At 38.1% G+C, this 21,831-nt stretch overlaps 1 protein-coding gene across 3 annotated transcripts; it reads right to left on the bottom strand.

The window, feature by feature from the left end:
• Nucleotides 1-359: 359 nt before the first annotated feature.
• SLC38A2 (solute carrier family 38 member 2) lies at nt 360-21,144 on the bottom strand. 3 transcript variants are annotated; one of them, XM_073327988.1, is made up of 16 exons: nt 20,509-21,144; nt 19,256-19,494; nt 18,826-18,907; nt 18,546-18,661; nt 13,551-13,624; nt 13,354-13,446; nt 13,082-13,163; nt 10,677-10,759; nt 8,656-8,714; nt 8,357-8,533; nt 7,454-7,533; nt 7,258-7,358; nt 6,137-6,261; nt 5,328-5,472; nt 5,086-5,183; nt 360-4,116 (listed from the first exon to the last, which is right to left on the bottom strand). In XM_073327988.1, exons 2-16 carry the CDS (start codon nt 19,366-19,368, stop codon nt 4,018-4,020), a joined length of 1,527 nt encoding a protein of 508 aa, XP_073184089.1. In that variant the 5' UTR covers nt 19,369-19,494; nt 20,509-21,144; the 3' UTR covers nt 360-4,017. The 3 variants fall into 3 exon arrangements, with proteins under 3 accessions (XP_073184089.1, XP_073184091.1, XP_073184092.1); XM_073327990.1 differs by having other exon boundaries at nt 20,651-21,144; XM_073327991.1 differs by lacking the exon at nt 20,509-21,144 and adding an exon at nt 20,066-20,181.
• Nucleotides 21,145-21,831: the final 687 nt, after the last annotated feature.

The raw sequence follows: 21,831 nt of genomic DNA, 5'->3' as shown, positions 1-21,831 counted from the left end.
CTGAATGGGCACTGCTTCTGAAAATCTCCAACTTGTTCCCTCCAACCCAACTACTAAATGAAATTTTGTAAATCAGATATTTTAAACATTATATCTGATGAATATAGTTGAATACCATGAGTATTTTTTGATAATCTCTGCCTCGGTTCTTATATCATGCCCAATCATAGTGGTGTCTGAGAGCCTGTTCATAAGTCAAATGTTGCATAATTCTATTAGATTATTGTGAACACGTCTGCAAAAAAATACAATATCAAATAGCTAAGGAATTAAATTCCCTATGTGTTGTACATTGCTATTAACTCAAAAGCAATTCCTTCACCTCTTCATCCCCAAAGAAAAAACACAATTGCTAAGGATTATTTATTTATTTATTTTTAATTCAGTTAAAACAAAACATACAATGTTTCATTGAAACTGTGTAACACTCTTTGCCAACAATTACAGCTGAATTGTTGACCTCTAACAATACAGTGGGTATATACAAAATATATACAAAGATGTACTGTAGAACACCTGTAACAGATAGATTAGACGGTAAAATAAGTTGTCAGTCACTGCATTTGGGAAATTATAACATCCATCTTAAACTGTATGAAAAAATCTGTACCTGATCTATACTTCTTTATGGACCCCAAAGACTCTTCTTTATTGCAGCATATACATTTGTAATAAATAAAACCTTTCATGTTCGTGTGGTCTTACATCTCGAGTGGTAACATACTATTTCAATTTGTGTAAGCATAACATTTTTCTGTAAAGAAACTTCCTTTGACTGTTGTTACACAGATGTACAACATGAACAACTCGTTGAAATGATGCAATAACCATTAGTGACAGAGGAATATATACATATACCCAGAAGTCCCAAACCTATATTATATACAATATATTTACATTATATACACATACAATTATGTACACAGACTATCATAAATATTGAAAAATAGGTTTTAGTTTTAATGGATTAATGTTCTATAAATAACATTACAGTTATGACTGAAATATCATGGAAGACAGCAACGTAAAAACAAGGTGACAATACAGTGGTTTAATACTGAAGCTGCTCTTTTCCATTGGTTTGTTGAATGACCTCTACACTGACAGGTTTGCAACAGATTCATATATTAGAAAACTACTTAGCAAAGTGGTACTCAAGTTTAACAGCTGAAGAGCTACTTAGTATCAAATGGAGCTTCAGAGAACAACTGACTCACAATGTAATGTCCAGACATTGATGCATAAATTTGCACGACTCAATAACGTATTGATACAACGTAATGAGGTGCTAACATGTAATATCTTCATCTTTTATCTCCCCCTGACAGTGATCGAAGGATCTCCCCCTCTCTTCTGGTTGCAGAGAGGGAAGAGGTTCATTTTTGTTCCCTTTGATGCTGGAAAGGGGATCTCTTCATCCTCTACACACTACAAACTCTTGGAGGGAGAGGACATTTTAAATTCTCCTTCAGATTTCTGTGTGTGCGGGGAGGAGGAAGAAGAGTTGTCATATCACTGAAACATTTGTTCAGTACTCCTCTCCATAGATCAGGAATAAATGAGCCTTTGATCTGAACTCCACTTCCTCTTCCTGAGTCCCAGTAAAAGAAGAAATGCTCAGTTCAAAGTTCTAATTGAAAGTTGAGTACCACTGGACTAATCAAACAAGCAAGATGAGAGAACTCTCACTTTTCATTATGTTTGCTACAGATGTGGTGATTGGTAGTTGTAGTCAGAAGTATGAATCAAAATATCTGTGATTTTTCATAGATTTTAAAAATGTGGAGAAAGACAGGCATCATCTGAATGCATCTGATGAAGTGAGCTGTAGCTCACGAAAGTTTATGCTCCAATAAATTTGTTAGTCTCTAAGGTGCCACAAGTACTCCTTTTCTATCTGCCAAATAGTGATTGTACCTAGAACTGATTCTGGCTTTTGAGACAAAATCTTCAGTGCTGTTTAATCAACTGATTACATGCCATTATTTCTTCCCTCTGACCCAACTACTAAACTGAATTTTGTAAATCAGATTTTTAAAACATTATGCAAGACAAATATGGTTGAACATAGTACCGTGACTCTTTCTTTTATTATCTTTATCCAGATTCTTATACTGCACCCACCCATAGTGATATCTCTGATAAGTCAAATGTGCTCTTATGCAGTTACCGTTTCTCTTCAACCTGGGATAGGAATAAATAGTAAACGTGCAGTAGAAACAAAACAGCTAATCACAACCATACAGCACTTGTTTTGGTAGCTTGCTAGTTAGGACTCAAACAAAATGTATCTATTTCTGAAGCAAACAAGTATAAGATGACTGTTCAGTCCATGAGGGTTTTTGTTTTGTTTAAACTACTATAAAGTATCAACTGCATGAGGAATCCCAGTTGCCTATGGGTATGTCTTCACTACCCGCCAGATTGGCAGGCAGCAATTGATCCAGCGGAAATCGATTTATTGTCTAGGCTAGACACAATAAATCAATCCCCAAGCGCTCTCCCGTCAACTCCTGTACTCCAGTGCCATGAAAGGCGCAGGCAGAGTCGACGGAGGAGCAGCAGCAGTTGACTCACTGCGGTGAAGACACCAAGGTAAGTCGATCTAAGTACGTCAACTTCAGCTACGTTATTCACACAGCCGAAGTTGCGTAACTTGGATCGATCCCCCTGCCAGTGCAGACCAGGGCTATATGAAGAGAACTTGTATCGAGCACCAAATACTGGGGCAGTTTGTGTATTAGGCTTTTAGCATAGACAAAATAGGAACAAAAAATAATCAAGTAATTCAAAATCCAACAGTGGATGAGAAATTGACAAATACTGAACAGTTTGTGAAAACTGTACAATTCATAAACTACAGCAGGACCTCTTTTTTTATGGTGCAGCAAGTTCAAGAAAGACTGGCCAAAAAAAACAAACCTAATTGACAATGGGCCATATGCTATCATTAAGCAGAACCCCCCATTAATCTCAAAAGAGAGTTTTGTATATCAATGGCATATGACACGACCCAGTGTGATTTGGTAGATAGCTGCAACTCAATCTGAATAAACAAACAACCACCCTGTTTTTCCCAATTGCACTATTGAGAACCTCAAGAGGAGAAATCCCAAGATCTTTATGAGCTCTTCACTGTATAAAAGTTTATTTTAAACATCACCCATTCTGATGACCTGTAACTGTTCTAAGCATTAAAACTTGAGTCAGATTGCCATTTTTTTAAAACTATGGTGTTTCTAGTTGATTAGGTACAATGACTTGGGATATCAATAATGACTTCTTTGATTAAATTTTGGAGTATCTGAGTGTCACTGAAAAAACTGTTTCTATTCAGTTACGGAGTTTTGACCTACTCAAATTGGTTGCAAGTCAGTATAATTTGTTTAAAAAAATATTTCTGATGGGCGAACAAACAAATGCTCCCCCTTCTAATTATGCCTCCATAGAAGGGCAAATTGTATTAAATTTAGAACACAGATTAAATGTTTGTACAGGTTCTATGTCACTGGGATACATTTTTGTATTTAAAAAATTGTTTTCTTAAAGTCAAAATCATGCTTTTGAGGTCCATAAGAATTTTTGGTACATAAAATAATAGTGTTTTTTCCCTCTCTCTCTCTCTCATTGGATAGATCAACACTTTGCTGTAAATTAAGAGTTATTTTTCACATCAAATGGTTCCATTAGGCACATTCAAGTAAAATAATAAAACACCCAAGTAACAATGACAAAAGCCAAACATGGCTTGATAAAATTCTACAGAGAGTTGTGTCCATTCTCTGGAATGGAATAAAATTGTCACTTCCCTCAGCCAGAGACTCAGGTGGTTTGATGTTAATATCCACTTCCATCATGCAGAATAGTTTCTTTTCAAGAGTTCACTTATTCTACAGTCAGAAGAACCAGCATCAAAGAATCTGCTTTTTAAAGGAAGCAAAATTGCAAACCTAGGTAATTTTCTCTCTCAGTAGATATTCAGTGAACACTGGAGTATTTGAGATTAAATCGTGCCAGTTAATGTCCGCCAGATGCATAATTATGGATCCAATCTAGAATAATCAAGGTCATACTTCCAATCATCACAAACATGCCACTCACTAGGAAGAGTATAGCCTGGAAAGAGAAAATATAAAATTTACTTCAGATATTTTATTTTCTTCTTCAGCTACAAATGTTTACCTGGCATAAACAGGTAAGTGCCTGTCCTGAGTTATTTAAGATTTAAATTAGTCAAACAATACTAAGGAATGACTAATAAAAAAGAACAAAGGTTACAGTAAGAGACAATGAGATAACCTTTGATTTTCACATGCTCTGGTTTCTTTTTAAAATGGATTAATAAACTTATTTTTAATATAGCAGGCTACGTCCTCAGCTGGTGTAAACTGGCATAGCTCTATCGATTTCAATGGAGCTATGCCCGGCTTCACAAGCTGGGAATCTGAATGTCTAAGATCAGAAGCAGCAACATCAAGCAAAAGGGCCCAAGTGATCGGGGGAGGTCAGCTCTGAAAGAGTAACTGAGAGAAGTAGGTTTTGAAGAAATATTTGAGAGAGGCCAGTGAGGCTGCATAATATTATACAGCAGTTTCAGTACTGAATAGGTATTTTGTTGAATACACTCCACTAAACATTTATCAGGCACTTTTCCTATATATTATTTGTTATGAAATAGACAAAATGTGCTCCATTTCTATTCACGCTACTTTAATGTCAGTAATAGTGCAATAGCTGTATGTAATTAAAATTATTTTATTTCCACCACTATTTAAATTTCCTCTAACAATTTGCTGTTTCAGGATGAAATCCTGGTTGTTGTCACCTCTGGAGTTGGCGGGGACAACAACTGGAGAGGTCTCGTGGGGAAATATGCAGAAATAACTTCCTAGTGGCTCTCTCTCCAGCTACAACTGCCTGTGAAACTACTGCTTTTTAAGAGTAATAGAAGCTACTAATTACTGCTAGTTCATCAATGAAGATCACAGAAGTTCTGAAATCCTTAGATTATAAAGAAATAAACTAAAACCCTTGCTCTGAGCCAGTGATGAAAGCATGTTAATGAAAATACTCTTCTATACATACCCCAATCTTCTGCACAGATTTCAGAGGTTCTTTCTTCACTAGTTTGATATAGAAAGCAGAAGGAAGTATAAAGATCAGCATGGCAGCAGCAGAAGCACCTATATTTAAAATAAACAAATAAAAAAGTTTTCTGAAATAAGTACAGTGTTTCATTAGACTTTTGAAAATATTGTTCTGATTTTGAAAAACAAAAAAAAACAAAACAAAACAACAAAACCCTGAACTAACATACAAAAACTTACCAATGAATCCAAATATATCTCGAATGGAAGGGACAAAGATTACGAGAACATTGGTAAATGCCAAAACAAAAACTGTAATTAAACTGTGACGTAACCAACTGAACTCCTTCTCTGCACAAAACAGCTGTGTAATTGAAGTACGAATCTGCAAAAAATAATGAAGACATTAGTATTAATCACAAAAGTCCTTAAAGAGACACTGTTGACTTAATGCAAAAACAACTGGGATTACTATAACAGTAAGACATTAGAAAAAAAGATTCTCTGTTTTGCACTTGACTTTATGCATTTGACAGTTCTTTATGAAAAGAGGTTTTCCAGTTCTTTATTTAGGTGTTTAAAACACCACAACAGGGGAGAGAGAAAAAAAAACCTAACTAACTAAAAACCACTGAAAACAAATTGATAAGGGGACAAAGGAACAGGTGTAGTATACAACACTACTTTTATCTCATTTTTTTAAAAATGACTAGCATACAGAAAAGTGACAGAGTAAAATATATATTAAAAAAAAAAAAAGATTAAAGGTTTTGACCCCTCAATGTAAAAATATTTTACTTTCTAAATTGATACTTATCTATTTCAATTATTCTGATTCAGTTAAATGAGTAAAAAGCACACATGCAGATTTGTTATAAAGAATATTTTTTTAAAGTTAAAAAAATTACTAGAAATTAGCAAACTGTATTTGCCTAATTAATTTAATATTACTACTAGTCCACAGCAAGAGATGAAGGAAAGGTAGCCAATTCCTGGCCAAGATGGATACACGGAATTAAAAAAAAAAATAAAAAATAAAAATTACTTACTGGGAAGATAACTACAGGTACAGTAAGGGTTACAGCCATAAGTACAGCCAGACGTACAATAAGAATAATAACATCAGCACCCAGGACTGCAGAGTAAGTGTGAAGCAATTCTGCTTCAACATTTCCTATAAAGAAAATGGCATTTTAATTGAACTCTAATAACACACTCTTCACAATACCGCAGCAGGACATAACAGAATGGTAATATCCCTGTGTACTTCTTAAGAAATAAAACAGAACAGTCCAGTTCCTCCACAAATTTACAGTGAATTAAAAACTCAGCTGATCTTGAGCATATTGTCCTGTGAGTTTGTGGAAGAGAAAGAGACCCAGGGCGTAGCCCCACTCATTTTACTGGCACATGTACTTCAGCTGGGCCAAATTCTGCTGTCTGCTACTCACGGACTTTGCATGAGAAAGGCTTTCACCTTCTGATTATTAGATTATGGCAACATCATAGCATATTCTTAGAGCCAAATTCTGTTCTCAGTTGTACAACTGTAGACTCCTTAAAGGCAATGAAACTACAGAGTAGAACATAGTCCTTTGGTTTTATAGATGAAAACCAATACAGGGACAGTAGTAGAAAAGGGAAAAATACAATAATGTGCAGTTATGAGAGGTTTGAGAAGAATATTACAGGGACTAGTGAGAAAAAACAAGCTCATTTCCCTTCTTAAGCATACTAAGGCTCAGAATCAAGTGAGCTATAGCTCACGAAAGCTGATGCTCAAACAAATTTGTTCGTCTCTAAGGTGCCACAAGTACTCCTTTTCATTTCTATAGTTGTCCTTACATAGCAACTTCAATGTTGGACTTAAATATACAAATATAAACAAATTTTATAAGATTTACTAGTAGTATCTCCATTTTACTGAGGGATAAACTTAGGCACAGACAAGTCAAGGATAATACAAAGTCTGTGTCAAACAGCACCAAAACAGTCTGGCTTCCAGTCCTGAACTTTAGCCATAAGACCACTGGTCCCCTTTGTGTGTGAATGTATAAAAATAATTAATTAGTAAATGCTAATTTGCTTTACATTTTATAAGCCACAAGATTTATTTTGAATTTCCGGAGACATGCTTCATTTAAAAGAAAATAGAAGAGGCAATAACTACCATAAAATGTCAGGTATCCAAAGAGAGCAGCCAATAGGTACATTAAAAACATGGCAAAAAATGAAACATTGGACACATTCATCATTCTTCTACGGCTTCGGCTATTAAAGAAACAAACAGAAATAAGTGTTAACAGTGACAATATATTGCTGGTTTCTTTTTGAATAGTAAAGTTATATACAATCTATACATTTACCCTTTCAGTTCTTCATAAATAGGAAGAATAGCAGGATGGCAGACAAAAGAGAATGTTAGGATTGGTACGGCATAGACAGTCTGAAAAACATAAAACTTGCTTTATAAATTTCTTGATAGATGTAGCAAATTTATCTTTGTTGCACAGAATTCATCAGTAGGTTTCTACTTTATATTTTTACTTTCCATTGGAAGTCTAATTTGTCTCAATTTTCTGTTATAAAAGTCAACTATTCTGGAAGGTTATTACAACTGTCTCTCTCTCTTTTTTGTTCTTAAGGGCCCAATACTGGGAATCCTCAAGCCCCACTTAAGCCCATGGTAGTTGAATGCATTCTACCTTGCTGGATTGAATCTTTATGGCCGGATCTTGAAAATCTTTACTCACATGAGTATTTCTTTCTCATGAGATTTTCCATCACTAGGGGTATTTGTATGAGTAAAGGTTTGCAGGATTGGGCCTTTAGGGGCTGACCCAAAGCCCACTGAAGTCAACGGAGACTTTTCAACCATTATAGTTACACAAGTGCAAAACCTATTTCCTGGTGAGGTTTGCACCAGTGCAACTTAATCTGGTAAATTATGTGTTTTTCTGAATACAGATGGGATTACTCACATGTTTAAAGTTAAACATGTGCTTAAGTACTTTGCCTTACCAGGAGAAGTACTGACTGCCTCCCAGGAGAGGCTGGAAACCCTCATCTCCTCTTGAACTCAATAAAAGTTAAGAAAGCCCCATTTTGCAGGAAGTGCACAGTGCCTTTCAGGATTGGGACATAATTAATGGCCCCCAAAATATTAGTTTTGGCAATTATGTAAGCAAAAATGACCATATTTCTATGTAATATTTGTTCTTCCTCTTTATTTTTAATAGTGAGAATGCCCTTTACATATGGTACCTTACCTGTGAGTTGAAGACAAAATATTTTGGCCTGCACATTTCATCACTAGTCATGTTTTGTGCTGTTCCATGCAAACGTGCAGCAGTTGCCAGGTGTGCCAATGTGCCATTCAGAGTTGAGTTCATCATGTCATACTCCAATACCAAAGGACAAAGGATTTGGGACTTCTTGCAAATTACCTAAAAATACCACATTGTTATTTTTAACTGATACAATATGATAAAGCGCTTCGAAATCATATGAAGTCTCACTTGCAATGCACTATTATAAGCATGTAAATCTACAGAGAAATTATACTTACAACAATAAGGAAGAAGACCATACACATTAAGGAAAGGCCACTTGTATACCCTAAATATCCTGTAAGCAAGAAAGAGAAACAACATTTTAATTACAGCCTTGCTTTTTAAAATTTTTCACTTATTTGTTATTCACAAAATTTAGTAATTTACAAGTGTCTCATCGCTTGTTTCCACTGCAGTGTTAGCTCAAGCTATAAACTCAAGTTTTGCCCCTCCTTCTACACCCAAAAATGTCTAGCTCAAATTACATGATGCTTTAAACTTGAGCTAGCTGGTCTATTAAGAGGAAACAGCTGTCACTGGAGTTAATGCAGTTGGGGGATGCAGCAGTTCATCAGCAACAGCTCAACAACTGCTAATCCAGTGACTCTGTGCTGCTAATCAAAACCACGCTGTTTCACAATGTGGTCACTCTTAGGCTATGCAGTCACAGTGCTGCAGCTGTTCCGCTATAGTGCTGTAGTGTAGACCAGTGGTTTGCAAACTTTTGTGCTGGTGACCCCTTTCACACAGTAAGCCTCTGAGTGTGACCCCCCCCTTATGAATTAAAAACATTTTTTAATATATTTAGCACCATTATAAATGCTAGAGGCAAAGCAAAGTTTGGGGTGGAGGCTAAAAGCTCACAACCCCCATGTAATAACCTTGCGACCCCCTTAGGGGTCAGGACCTCAGTTTGAGAACCCCTGGTGTAGACACTTCTTACATTAATCGTAGGGATTTGTCCAGTGATGTAATTAATCCATCTCTCCAGGAGGTGGTAACTAGGTCAATGGAAAAATTCTTCTGTCGACCTAGATGCATCTACATTGCGGGGTTAAGTTGACTAACTATGGTGCTCAGGGTGCAAAATTTTTCACAGCCCTGAGCAACATGGCTGGGTCAATCTAATTTTTACATTTAGACCAGGGCTTATTCAAGTAAGTGGAGCAATTCAAGTATGCTAACTGGTGCAGTGAAGACAAGCCCTCAGTCATTAGGGCTCTATGGGGGTATGATTTCTGAAGTACATTAATGTGCTGTGCATTAAATTGGTCTGTGTACACCCTGCCGGTGTGCACCAGAAGTATGCACATGGCCTAATGAATGCAGAGCACATTAGTACTCATTAGAAATCACATCAGCCCACTGTGAAAATAAGCCCTGAGGATCTCCTATAGGTTTATTCACTCAAACCAACCCATCATCTTCCATTTTCTTTAAAAAAAGCCTATATGGATCACTGAAGTACAGCCACTTCTGCTAAGGAACTAGGCAGCCATACAACACAACAGTTTAGGATCCCAAACAAACAAACCAAAAACAAAGAACAACAAAATCCATTACTTCCAATTTAAACTGCAGGGAAAATTTAGTTACCCAAAATGAAATTTGGCCAGGACACAAGAGATAACATCCCCACTCTTGGAAGAGTGCCATGTGGTAACTGATGACCACAAGTGGTCAGGAGCTTCAGTTAATAGATCTAATCCTGTTTCCAATGAAGTCAATGGGAATTTTGATACAGTCTTCAGTGGGAGCAGAAATTGGTCCTGTATTTTATCTGAAAAAATGCCACTTTCAGTTCCACAGTCCTCCACAACATAGGGTGGGTTATTGAGTCAACCACCATGTGGGGTATTCGCTCCATATTGATTCAGAGAAAGTATTCCACCAACTGAATCATGAGCATCATGTGCTTTCCTCAAACGTGCCGAACACGTACACTGACCAGGCCAAATCCTGTATAAACAGAGGTCTGACAAGATCACAGTCAAAGGCAGTGGAACTGCAGACTTCCCATCCTGTCCTCACCCACTTTCTTTTCCTCTTACACTCTACAAACACTCTGTAGCCCTCATTTATTTCTTAAAAAAAGAGACATGCTGTTCTTCTCCTCAGGGACTGAGATCATTTGCACAGCATCCACCTGGCAAGAGATCAGTAATGTGGAGGTAGCTCCCATATTTGGGCCTTCCACTTGTTAACAGCAAAATCAACACTTTGTTTCCACATTTACTTTAAATGAATAGTTGCTTACCTAAATTTTTCAGCAGTGACAAAGGAAGAATGAACACTATAGACACCAGCACAACCAAATAGTCACCATTAAGATACCATTCTCTGTAAGAAAAAAAGTTAAATTTATATAAGTAATCAAAGCATTTTACAACAATGGTGCCTAGAGTTTAGTCCTTACATATATTTGTTTCTATAACCTGCTATTGTTTGTAAGTAAGAGATAAAATATCCTGTAACAATACCAAGAATAAAACTATTTTATGCTAAATTTCACAAAACAATGTATTAAAGGGGCTATTGAAGATACTGCCATTTCAAGATGTATTTCAAATATATTTTTTAACCTGATAAATGGGAGAAATAGGTTTACATGCTGAAAATTCTAGCATTCAGATGTACTATTTGAACTGCACTCTTAAGGATAATATCTAAGTCACAAAGGATCATCACACCACGAGTGGGCAGGGGGAAGGAAGAGAAGAACGACCATGCCTCCTAGATCTATGTTAAGGCGATACTCCCATCATCTCCCCTTCTGCAATATCCCTTTCTCTCAGTGTTTTCTGCTAGGATAGGCATACACTTGGTCGTTGAGGGGAGGAAGGGAAAGAGACAGGAGACAGACAACGTATTGGTCAGGTGAATAAAGAGGCTGGTGGAAATAAAAATGCATATTGCTCAAATTCACAAAGGTACTTATGTCCCTGAATCCTAATGAGAGGTAGCTGCCTAAGTATCTTTGTGAATCTGGGCCTTTGTCTCTTTGTTGCTCCCCAGGCCCCAACCCTGAGGCTGTATTATCTTTCTCACCATGCCCCATTTGGGATGGAGATCACCCTTTAAGAGAGGCTTTGAAGGGCTAGGGGAAATCTCTGGTAATGTGGCTCTACTGTATGCCGCCAGGGAGCTGGGGGAAAGCCAGGGAGAGTGCCAGAGCTGCAGCAGAACCACAAGGCCTCTGCATGACTGGCCCTGGCCTTCTGCCTATCACCTGGGACACAGGGAAGATTTCATTCTGTTCCACAGGGGCAAATCTGGCCCATCAAAATTGAAAAAATATCACCACAAGGGAAATTTCAGAGATTTTCTTCCCCTGAATCCCCTCTTGTGTTTCTTTTTTCTTTCCATAGGCGAAAGCAGTGAATCATTTGTCAGGTATATTGGGAGCATCTTCCTCTGAAACACTGGGGAACAAATTCAGTTCTCAGACCAGCGTAAAGCAGATTTTTAACTTCAGTGCAATGAAGTAACAGGGCAAAACTGGTCATGGGTATTCAACTGTGGTAAGACACTGGACTTCTATTCAAATCCTATATTCCTAAGACAATTCATGTAACAGTGTAGCCTTTATCCCACTGTTAATACTGGAAATAGTACTAGCTGATCCATAACAGGAGATATTTTTAAACCAGATGTAATATTATTTGGATGAGCAAAGAAGCCTTGCTGAACAAATACTCTATCTTAAAGACTTTACTGGTTTGAACATTAAGGGCTAAATTCTGAAAACTGGTGTAAATCTGAATTAATTTTAACAGAGTCACTCTGGATTCATACCAATGCAAATGAGAGAAGAATTTGGACACATTTCTTCAGTTACTTTGTTTGAAACTTTTAAAAAAATACACTCTAAATTCTCAAATTAGTGTGATTTAGACATCTGTAAGATAAAGTTAATGTATTGCAACTTGTCTTTTAACAAGAAAATGTTTAAAAAAAAAAAAAAGAGTCAGATATCAAAGGTGTTCAGAGCTTTGCATCAGGATGCATATTATTGCTGGTGATAGCCCATGTGAAGGAAATCATGAGTCTCAAAGTCAAGAAGTTATGGAATTTCTGTGTGGATTAATGGATAATGTGGATGGACAGTTTGGATGTATGCTGTATATCTTAAATCACTACATGCACTGTAATCAATGAGTTGGTGTTTTTAATATTGCCACAGACTTACTGAATATTTGTCCTTAAGCAAGTATTAACTAGAATCACTGTAGAAATGCAGCTTACTCTTAGAGTAAGAATACTTCCCACAATGTTAAAGTTTGAAAACCATCTTATCAGTCTAAGGTTCCTAAAATACATTAGAGGTAACAACTATGACCCTATTTAACTTAATTTCATTATTGAACAATATGTTGACCAGCACATCCATTAGCACTTATTGGAGATTATTTACATATATGTATTCCATTGTATTATAGAAAACAGTTATTTTGCTAACATCTTTACCAGTAGAGGCTAGATCCATGTCAAATGGACCACCCAAGGGGTAGAAAAAAAAGCTTACTGGATCTTACCACCACCTTATCTCTGATTAAGAAGCTACACTAAGATATACCAAAGGAAGTCTTCATATAAAATATATGTTGCCCATTTTTGTTTCTACTATTAGTTTCTCTGATGAGGAGGAGTTCTATCACCTACCCTGTGTTCTCTTCAATGTTCATAAATGACTTGATGACCAATGGCAACTCATATTTCACTATGTAGAGGTAGCTTGACATAGCTGTAGATGAACAACATTATAAATCATTACAAATATAGATGATGGAAAATGACATAAGAGTCACAAAACTTATTTCATAACTTTACTTGACACAATTAATAAAAACATATGTGAAAAAGTCTGAGAATGGAGAGGGAGTATTTACTATTTAACATTACAATCTACAGTACATATTTTTCAAAATCCTCACCTCCAATGTTCTGCATTGTAATTGATCCGGACGCTGCAATTTTTCCAGCCAAACCAAATGCCTTCATTCCTAGCTGTTCATATAACAGAGACCCTACAAACATACAAAATAAATCAATTGAAAATGTGTATTTTACAAAGGAAAGATAATATGAAGTTAGTAATAACTATTTGTACAAGAAGAAGAATTTACCATACCTCCTTCATTGGCAGTCTTTAGGAGAAGATGAACTGAATATAAAGAGAATATTGTCACAACCACCAAGAGAATCCTAGGAGGGGAGGGGAAAAAAAAGCAAAAAACTTTTAGACAGCCTTAATTTATTTAGTTTAGCCATATTAATTAAGTGTACTATTTGAACAGGAAGGATTCAAGATAGAACATAAGAACCAATATCAAAACAGTGAAATGAAAGAATTAAGAAAAATAAGTGTAAATTCCAATGCTAGCTGAGAAAGTCTGAATCAATCAGTGCTTGTTTATGAAAGGACACCATACTTAAATCCACACTGGAAGGTACAGCTACCTATTTACATTATTATTTTGTCAACAGACCCAATTCTCATTTATACTAGATACTGCTGAAATGGGATTAAATAATACTTAAAGTTGACGTAAGGCCCCTTTACACTATTAGAGTGGTGTAGAGAGGTGTAAGTATAAATGAGAATCAGACCCAATATATTTTTGATTGACCCAATAAACACATTATTTTAACAAAAGTATCAAAGAACATTATTTTGTATCACTAACAGCTGTTTTTTTATTTTTACTTTTTCCTCACATTCTTAGGTAATTACATCACAGCTAGTTCATCTCTGAAACACTAGACTTGTGACTGATGTAATTTGTGACTAGGTGAGAAAATCTGCTAAAGTCTGAAACAAGTCACCTTTCAGCTGTATGTGATGTTTTTGTGTAAAGCAAGATACAAAGACAGTTAATTGACTGGTAAAATATGGACTGACAACTAGAAAATGTTAAGAGCTTGTGACTCAGTACGGTGTGTTTTAAAATTCATATACATTGAAATGATCTGAATGCAGGTCAGTTTCCTTTGCTCAACATTTACTGTGGTTTCACCTGTGATTAAACAGACTGTTAATGGCTCCCAGAAGTTGTCTTATTTTCTTATAGCTTCTATTAGAACTACCTATCCTTTATTGAAATGCTTCTTTGTAACCGCTAAAAATTCTCAATGAATCACAACAAATACACCCTTCAGCAGCTGCACTGTTCTTTGCAGTTGAACACCAGTGTCACAAAGCTGTAGTAAATAAAAAAAAAAACCTGTCCCTTCCTACACCAATACAAGCATTCTGCTTTAGAAGAACAGTCTCCAGAGACTATAGCTGCTCAAAAATGTGAAGCTCAGTTTAATGACTCCTCATTCCAAGGTTGTTCTTTTCATTTTCTGTATGGGTTTTAGTGCTTGTCAAAGTAAAAGATGTAGGGACACGAGCTTCAATCAGGCATATTGTTGACAAGTAATACAAGAATCTCCACACAGCTCCATCAAAATATATTGCAGAATACACCGCAAATCATATACAAATACATTTTCATGATTGTGAAAGGTAATCATTAAGTGTTGCACTTATAACTGGACTTCTCTAATTTGTTCACCAGCTAGAAACAGTACTGGAAAGAGCTTACAGATTATAGTGTTTGGTACTACAGAAAATGTTGAAATAGATATCTATTATCTATACTACCTCAGATTTAACTTAGAATGGCCACTTTATCAGAGTGACAAGGTAGTTTAGTCCAGTGTTTCTCAAATGCAGCCACCAGGAGATTTTCTTGAAGCCACAGCCTCCTGGGTGGTGACTGAGGGGTGGGGCTCGGCAAGGCGAAGCAACAAATCAGCATCCCCTCCCCTGGTACCACCAGCAGGGGTTTGGCTCTGCCCCCCACCCTCCGGAGCTGCAAATGCCAGAGGAGCAGGCAGCTGGGTAAGTTCCCCATCTTCTCAGGGGTGGTGGGACTTGGGCTTCCAGTTTCAGCTCTGGGCGGCGAACTGCAGGCTCCAGCTGCGTGACGTCGGGCTCTGTCCCCCATCTGCAGCAGGGCTTCGGGCTCTGGCCCTGGGCTAACTACCCCTCCATTGCTCCTGGCCCACACTGTGTCCTCCAGCTCTGATCCCCAGCTGCAGAGTTTTGGGCCCCCCCTGCCTCCTCCACCAATTTTCCCTACCACCTCCCCATCCAGGGCTTAAATTGTCCCCCAGCTTGCCAGTAAGTCTGCTGTGAAAAGTGGTATTTGTATGTTTGTTTATTTATATCACTTTTCACTTTCTCCCAGCTAGCTAGAAAGTGTACTGCTGTGAAAAGGAATATTAACTAATATCACTTCTCACTGAAGCGGACTTTCTAGCTAGCAAATCAAAACAAAAAAACAAACAAAAGCAACCAAAAGGCAAAACAAACAAACAAACAAAACAAACATCATCAAAGCACCTTATTTGTGTTTCTATTCCATTTAGGTCCAGTAAAGGAGAGACAAAATGCACATTTATTATTGAGTCTGCTAAAAAAAACAAACAACCTCCTCCCCACAACCCTATATAAATAAATTACTATGATTTGGACATGTATATGTGCATATTTATTTGTTTTTCAAGTAATTTAAGAAAAAAATTTCAGAGAGGCCACCAGCAACAGTTGGTGGCCACAATCGGAGGACACCAAAAAAAAATTATTGTAAGAACCCCTGGTTTAGTTTGCATGCTCATTTACTTCCTGGCTTCTATGCTGAAACCACCAAGCACACACTATGAGAACACTTGTCCAGTAGGAACTGAACTGACACCACCAGCTCAGTTCATATAAACCACCTAATAATTATCATGTTAAAAATGTCAAGTCACTACCAGCCTGGGCCAGATGTGAACCAATCAGCTAGACAGTAAAAGCTTTTTATACTGTTATTAATCCTGTGAGCCATGCACTCTCAGTAACATCTTAGCAACTGCAACCTGGGCTCTCTTGCATCTAGACTACTAATCATACTTAATTTTGTGATGTTATGTGAACTAGTGTAGCCTTATTTCAGTAGCAATACATTTGAATACAGAAATCTAGAGATGAAAAAAATTAATGAATTAAACCATTGTGGCACCTATGATTGCTAAATTGCTAGCTATAAGTGTTTTAAAAAATGAACGGATTATAGCATAATGTGCTGAATTATTCAAGTAACTGACTTTAAACTTGCTTCCTCCCACCTATTTTACTTTTTTGTCTACACTAACTCCTAAGAGATGTCACCAGTATAATACATGGTAGGCTATCATAACCACTACAGAACCTCTTTAGAGCATGGAATTGGGATATAAAAGGGGCATGTAAATGCCTCTTTATTATTTTTTACTGTATGGCACTGCTTTGTTAATTTAAAAAAATATTAATATTATGTATAAATAAGAGGGTATATAAATTATAAAAGTTCTTAGCCAAAAATTAAAAAAAAAAAAAAAAAAGAATAAATCATGCCAGGCACTAAACCTCCATGGGTAATTTGTTCCACTACTTAACTATCTGACAATTAGGAAGCTTTTCCTAATGTCTAACCTAAATCTCCCTTGTTGCAATTTAAGCCCATTACTTCTCGTCCTGTCCTCAGTGGATAAGGAGAACAATTTATCAATCTCCTATGTACTTGGAAAAACTGTTATGTTCCCCCTCAGCCTTCTCTTCTCCAGACTAAACAAAACACAATTTTTTCAGTCTTTCCCTTGCAGGTCATGTTTTCTAGACCTTTAATCATCTGTGTTGCTCTTCTCTGGACTTTCTCCAATTTGTCCACATCTTTCCTGAAATGTGATGCTCAGAAGTGGACACAATACTTCAGTTGAGGCCTAATCAGTGTGGAGTAGTGCAGAAGAATTACTTCTTATGTCTTGTTACAACACTTCTGCTAATACATTCCAGAATGATGTTTGCTTTTTCTGGAACACTGTTATACTGTTCACTCATGTTTAGCTTGTAATCCATTATGACCCCCAAATCCCTTTCTGCATTACTCCTTCCTAGGCAGTCGTCATTTCCCATTTTGTATGTGTGCAACTGATTGAAAGTATTCCACTTAAGAAGGAACAATTTGTCCTTGTTGAATTTCAACTTATTTCAGATCATTTCTCTAGTTTGTTAAGATCATTTTGACTTCTAAGCCTATCCTCCAAAGCCCTTGTAAACCCTTCCAGCTTGGTATCGTCCACAGAATTTATAAGTGTACTCTCCATTTCATTTATCCAAATTATTCATGAAGATATTGAATAGAACGGGACTCAGGACAGATCCGTGTGGGACTCCACTCTATATGCCCTTCCAGCCTGACTGTGAACCACTGATAACTCCCTGAATAACATTTTTAAACCAGTTGTGCACCCACCTGGCAATAGGTTCCTCTAGCCCAGTGGTTCTCAAACTTATTTGACTCCCCCCCGCCATCCCTGCTTGTGTCTGTAGTCAGTTGCACACCCACAAGTACATATACCGCCACTCAATTCTGAAAGCAGAGTGGAAAGCGGCAGGCAGCTGCTGGCCAAGCACCCAGCTCTGAAGGCAATGCTGCCGCCAGCAGCAATGCAAAAGTTAGGGTGGCATGGTATGACACTGCCACTTTTACTTTTCCATTGCTGCTGGCAGTGGTGCTGCTTTGAGAGCTGGGCGCTTGGCCAGTAGCCACCGCTCTCTAGCTGCCCAGCTTGGAAGGCAGAGTGGGGAGTGGTGGCTGCTGGCTGGGCGCCCAGCTCTGAAGGCAGCGCAGCCGTCAGTAAGGTAAGGCACACCCAGCCAGCAGCTGCCACTCTTCTAAAGCTTCTCCCTACGCCCCCCCCCACACATTCCATGCCCCCTAGGCTATAATTCTCTAGTTTGCACCTGAGAAGGTCATGTGAGATCATATGAAAGCCTAGTTAAAGTTGAGCTACATCACATTTACTACTTTTGCCTATCCACAAGGCTTGTAACTGTTTCAAAGAAAGATCTCAAGAAGAGTCTGTGTGGCTCAAAAGCTTGTCTCTTTCACCAATGGAAAGGTGGTCCAATAAAAGATATTACCTCACCTACCTTGTCTCTCCAATATCCTGGGATCAACACAGTTACAACTACACTGGCTACCTCTAATATTGTCTATTAACGGATACATGGCAGAAGAGCCTTTTTTTAAATTAACCAAAACATACTTACACAAAAAGAATAATTCCAGTGTTTGCCATGGCATAAGAAAGTCCAAGGATGCCACTACCCATAATAACATTGCTCAGATTAAATGCTGACATTCCAAAGGAAGTAGTACCTGGATGCTGTGTAAGGGAAGGAAAAGCTAATAATTAATAGAGAACCAGTAATTAATTCATGTTTTAGATTTGAATTTAAATGAACATTTTCCACTTTTCAAGGTTAAATATTTGAAAGTAAAGCAATTGTTTAGTGTGCTAATTTTAAAACATCATTAGTGCATACTTACATATTCAATGTCATACTTCTTCTTTCCAAGATTGGATTCAAGCAGAAAATTTTGATTTTCTGGATCCCTGTCTACACAAGATCTGTAAGAAAGAAAAAAAAAAATCTATATTTAATTGTTATAATGAACAAGGTTTTACATTTTGCCTTTAGGAGGTCAGTTGTTCCTGCTTTTTATTCTGTTTCAAAGGGGATCAGAAAACCAGCAGATCATCCAACAAAAACGAACTACACAATCTGTCATCTGCAAAATAAATATAAAATTTTGGATATTCAACTTCCTATATTTGTAATAAATTAAAACATTAAGATCTAGCAAGGCATTTTAAATGAGTACTTTAAAGGTGTGAAGTACATTATGTGTAATAAAGTACTGTACAAATATTAGCAAATGGAAACAAAACTAAGAGCAATGCAAAAATCCCTCTGACCTCGCAGGTGCTTTGGTTGGATATGGATAATTGAAGTCATTGCTGTTGGAACTATAGCTACTGCTGTCTTCGTCTGGAGAGATGTTAAACTTGCTCACTTCTGCTCTGCTCATGATGGGAATTCAATTAGCTTTTCCCAGTATTAGATGAAGTAGGGAATATTTGGCCTGATGACTGCCCCTCGGTGGCAGTCTTCACCGAGCTCGCTCTTTTGTCCTTGGATGCTGGACTTGCCTTGCCTGTGAAGGTAAAAAGGAAACGTCAATACTGCAGTGGTCTATCTAGCGGGTCACGTGAAGAGCTGCTGCTTGCTGCTGCTCTGGGGCTGATTCATCGTCAGCCAGGCGAGTGGAAAAGTACCAGCCAAGGAGGGGCGGAGAGGAAAAGTACAAGATACTGACTACAACGGAGAACAAAGATAAATCTCCAACTACAACACCCAAGCACACGCCTGGAAATGTGATCTGCATAGGAAAGGGTCTGCCAGCGTGTATGTACGTTGGACTTTCTGAGACATGGTCTTTCATGCACACACAAAAGCAAAAGAATGAAATGAAAATCACACTCTCCAGCTGCTAGGAAGACATTTATATCTGAAGATCAAATCCACCCAATTTACATAACTTACATGGAGACCAATCATACTGCAATGTAAAAACTATAATATTCACATTAAGATTTATAACAGAGAAGTACCCACATAGTATACTATAATGAAGAAATATTTGTTATAGTAACAATAAAATATCCCCACGCATAAATATATTTGATCACACACACACGTGTACTACATGTCTGAAAGAGAAATACCTCCAGTCCACCCCTCCTATGCCAGAAAAGAAATCTGATGCAACATCCATGTGCGATTATCACATTCACTTGTGATTAACCTTCCTCTCCAACATTACCATACCGCTCCCCGCTCTCTACTCCCACCCCCCACCGCCCTTCCAGGGACATGGGATCCCTGCAGTTTAAATGGGGGAAAAATGCAAATCAGTCACAAGACTGCACCAGCAGCGTGGGTTGGTTTTTTTTTTTTTTTTTTTTTTTTAACCTTGGAAGGAAGCAGCATCTGTGGCGGGATTTTACGTGAGTCTGACCCACACAGAAAAGCCCGCGTAGGGGGTTTTAATATCGTTTCAGAAACAAAATATTGACCTTAACTAAAGGCACTAATAATCCACTCGGCGTTTTTAGAGCCCAGCCCCCTCGCCCGCACAACCATAGGAGCAATAAGCCCAGTACGTTACCTCGGCGAAGCTGAAAACCGGAGATTTCCCCTCTGATAGCTTCAGAATACCGACGAGATCGTTTTCTAAACTGAGAGTTTTAAAATGTTCTTGAAAGGAAAAAACACAATCCTTAAAGTAGAAAAAATATAAATAAAAGTACCAAAATGTCGTTTAAAAGCCACCGGTACGCGAGGAAAAAAATTCAGGCTCCCCTTCTACTTCAATCTGAGTCAGGGGAAGCGTGGGGCTGTGGCGGGCAGCGCTGCGATCGCGGCCGGGCAGGCGGATATTGCTCCCTCACGGCGTTGCTGTAGGTCTGAAAGCTGCCTCTGCTGCCCCTGCTTTTGAGAGTGGAATGCGGCGGGAAGGGGGGAGGAAAGGGCGAGGCACCTACATACCCAGCAATGTGCCGCCTCTCCTTTGTATACCAACACCAGCCCCGGCTCCTTGCGCTGCCTAGCCACGCCCCGGCTCGTTTCCTCTCTCGCCTTTTTCAGCTCTGTTTAGGATGCCACTCAGACGCTGTTACTTCACTAAGCTCCCTCCTGCATCGACGGGAAATACTACGAGAACATTATTTAGCACTGATGTAACACTGGAGACAATACTGTACTTAACTAAGCCCCCCCCCCTCACCAAACGAGATAATACCACAACTGTGTGTTCACGTATTTCAGAGGATCTCAAAGGGCCTGATATCAGTTTATGAAACCTCACAAAACTGGAGTGAGGTACGCTCCCTTTTAGCGAGAAGGAGAAGAGGTACAGAGAGGTTCAATGAATGCATGCAATAACCACAGTTGTTTCAAGGACATCAGAAACTTTCATTCATTACTAAAGCGTCTGCGGCTTCAACTTCCCCATCTTCAAAATCCTACTTCACAGGGATGGGGTGAGGCTGTTTGTCAAGAACTCCTTGGTGTAAAGAAATTCTCACTTGCCAATTGCAGTTTACCGAATATTTTATTTCAGTACCATGTAAATGGGTGTAGCTGAGACTCCCCTGTCCATCATTGTGAGAGATCCCCAGACTCTCACTGTTTCCAGTCATCCCTTCTTTAGTGTTTATATCATGTTACAATGATGCAAAGGTTACGGAGGTGAAAGCTGATCAGCCCCACGGACCTACTGCTGTCATTTATTATTTGTAATGTATGATGTGGTCCACGCACAATCGCACATATAAGTCCAGATGGTAGAGCGAGTGGAAAAGGCACCCTTAGGCCTGCGTCAATGGAGTATTTTCTCAGCCCTTCGCCTGGAGCCTCACACTTTTTAAAGGGCGAGGGCAGGAAGGGGGACACAACTCCCTTATCCTCAGCCAATGTCCTACTATTTCCC

The sequence above is a fragment of the Lepidochelys kempii genome, chromosome 1 (assembly GCF_965140265.1).
Source record: "Lepidochelys kempii isolate rLepKem1 chromosome 1, rLepKem1.hap2, whole genome shotgun sequence".
Classification (NCBI taxonomy): Eukaryota; Metazoa; Chordata; order Testudines; family Cheloniidae; genus Lepidochelys; species Lepidochelys kempii.
This window is presented reverse-complemented; position numbering and strand designations above follow the sequence as displayed.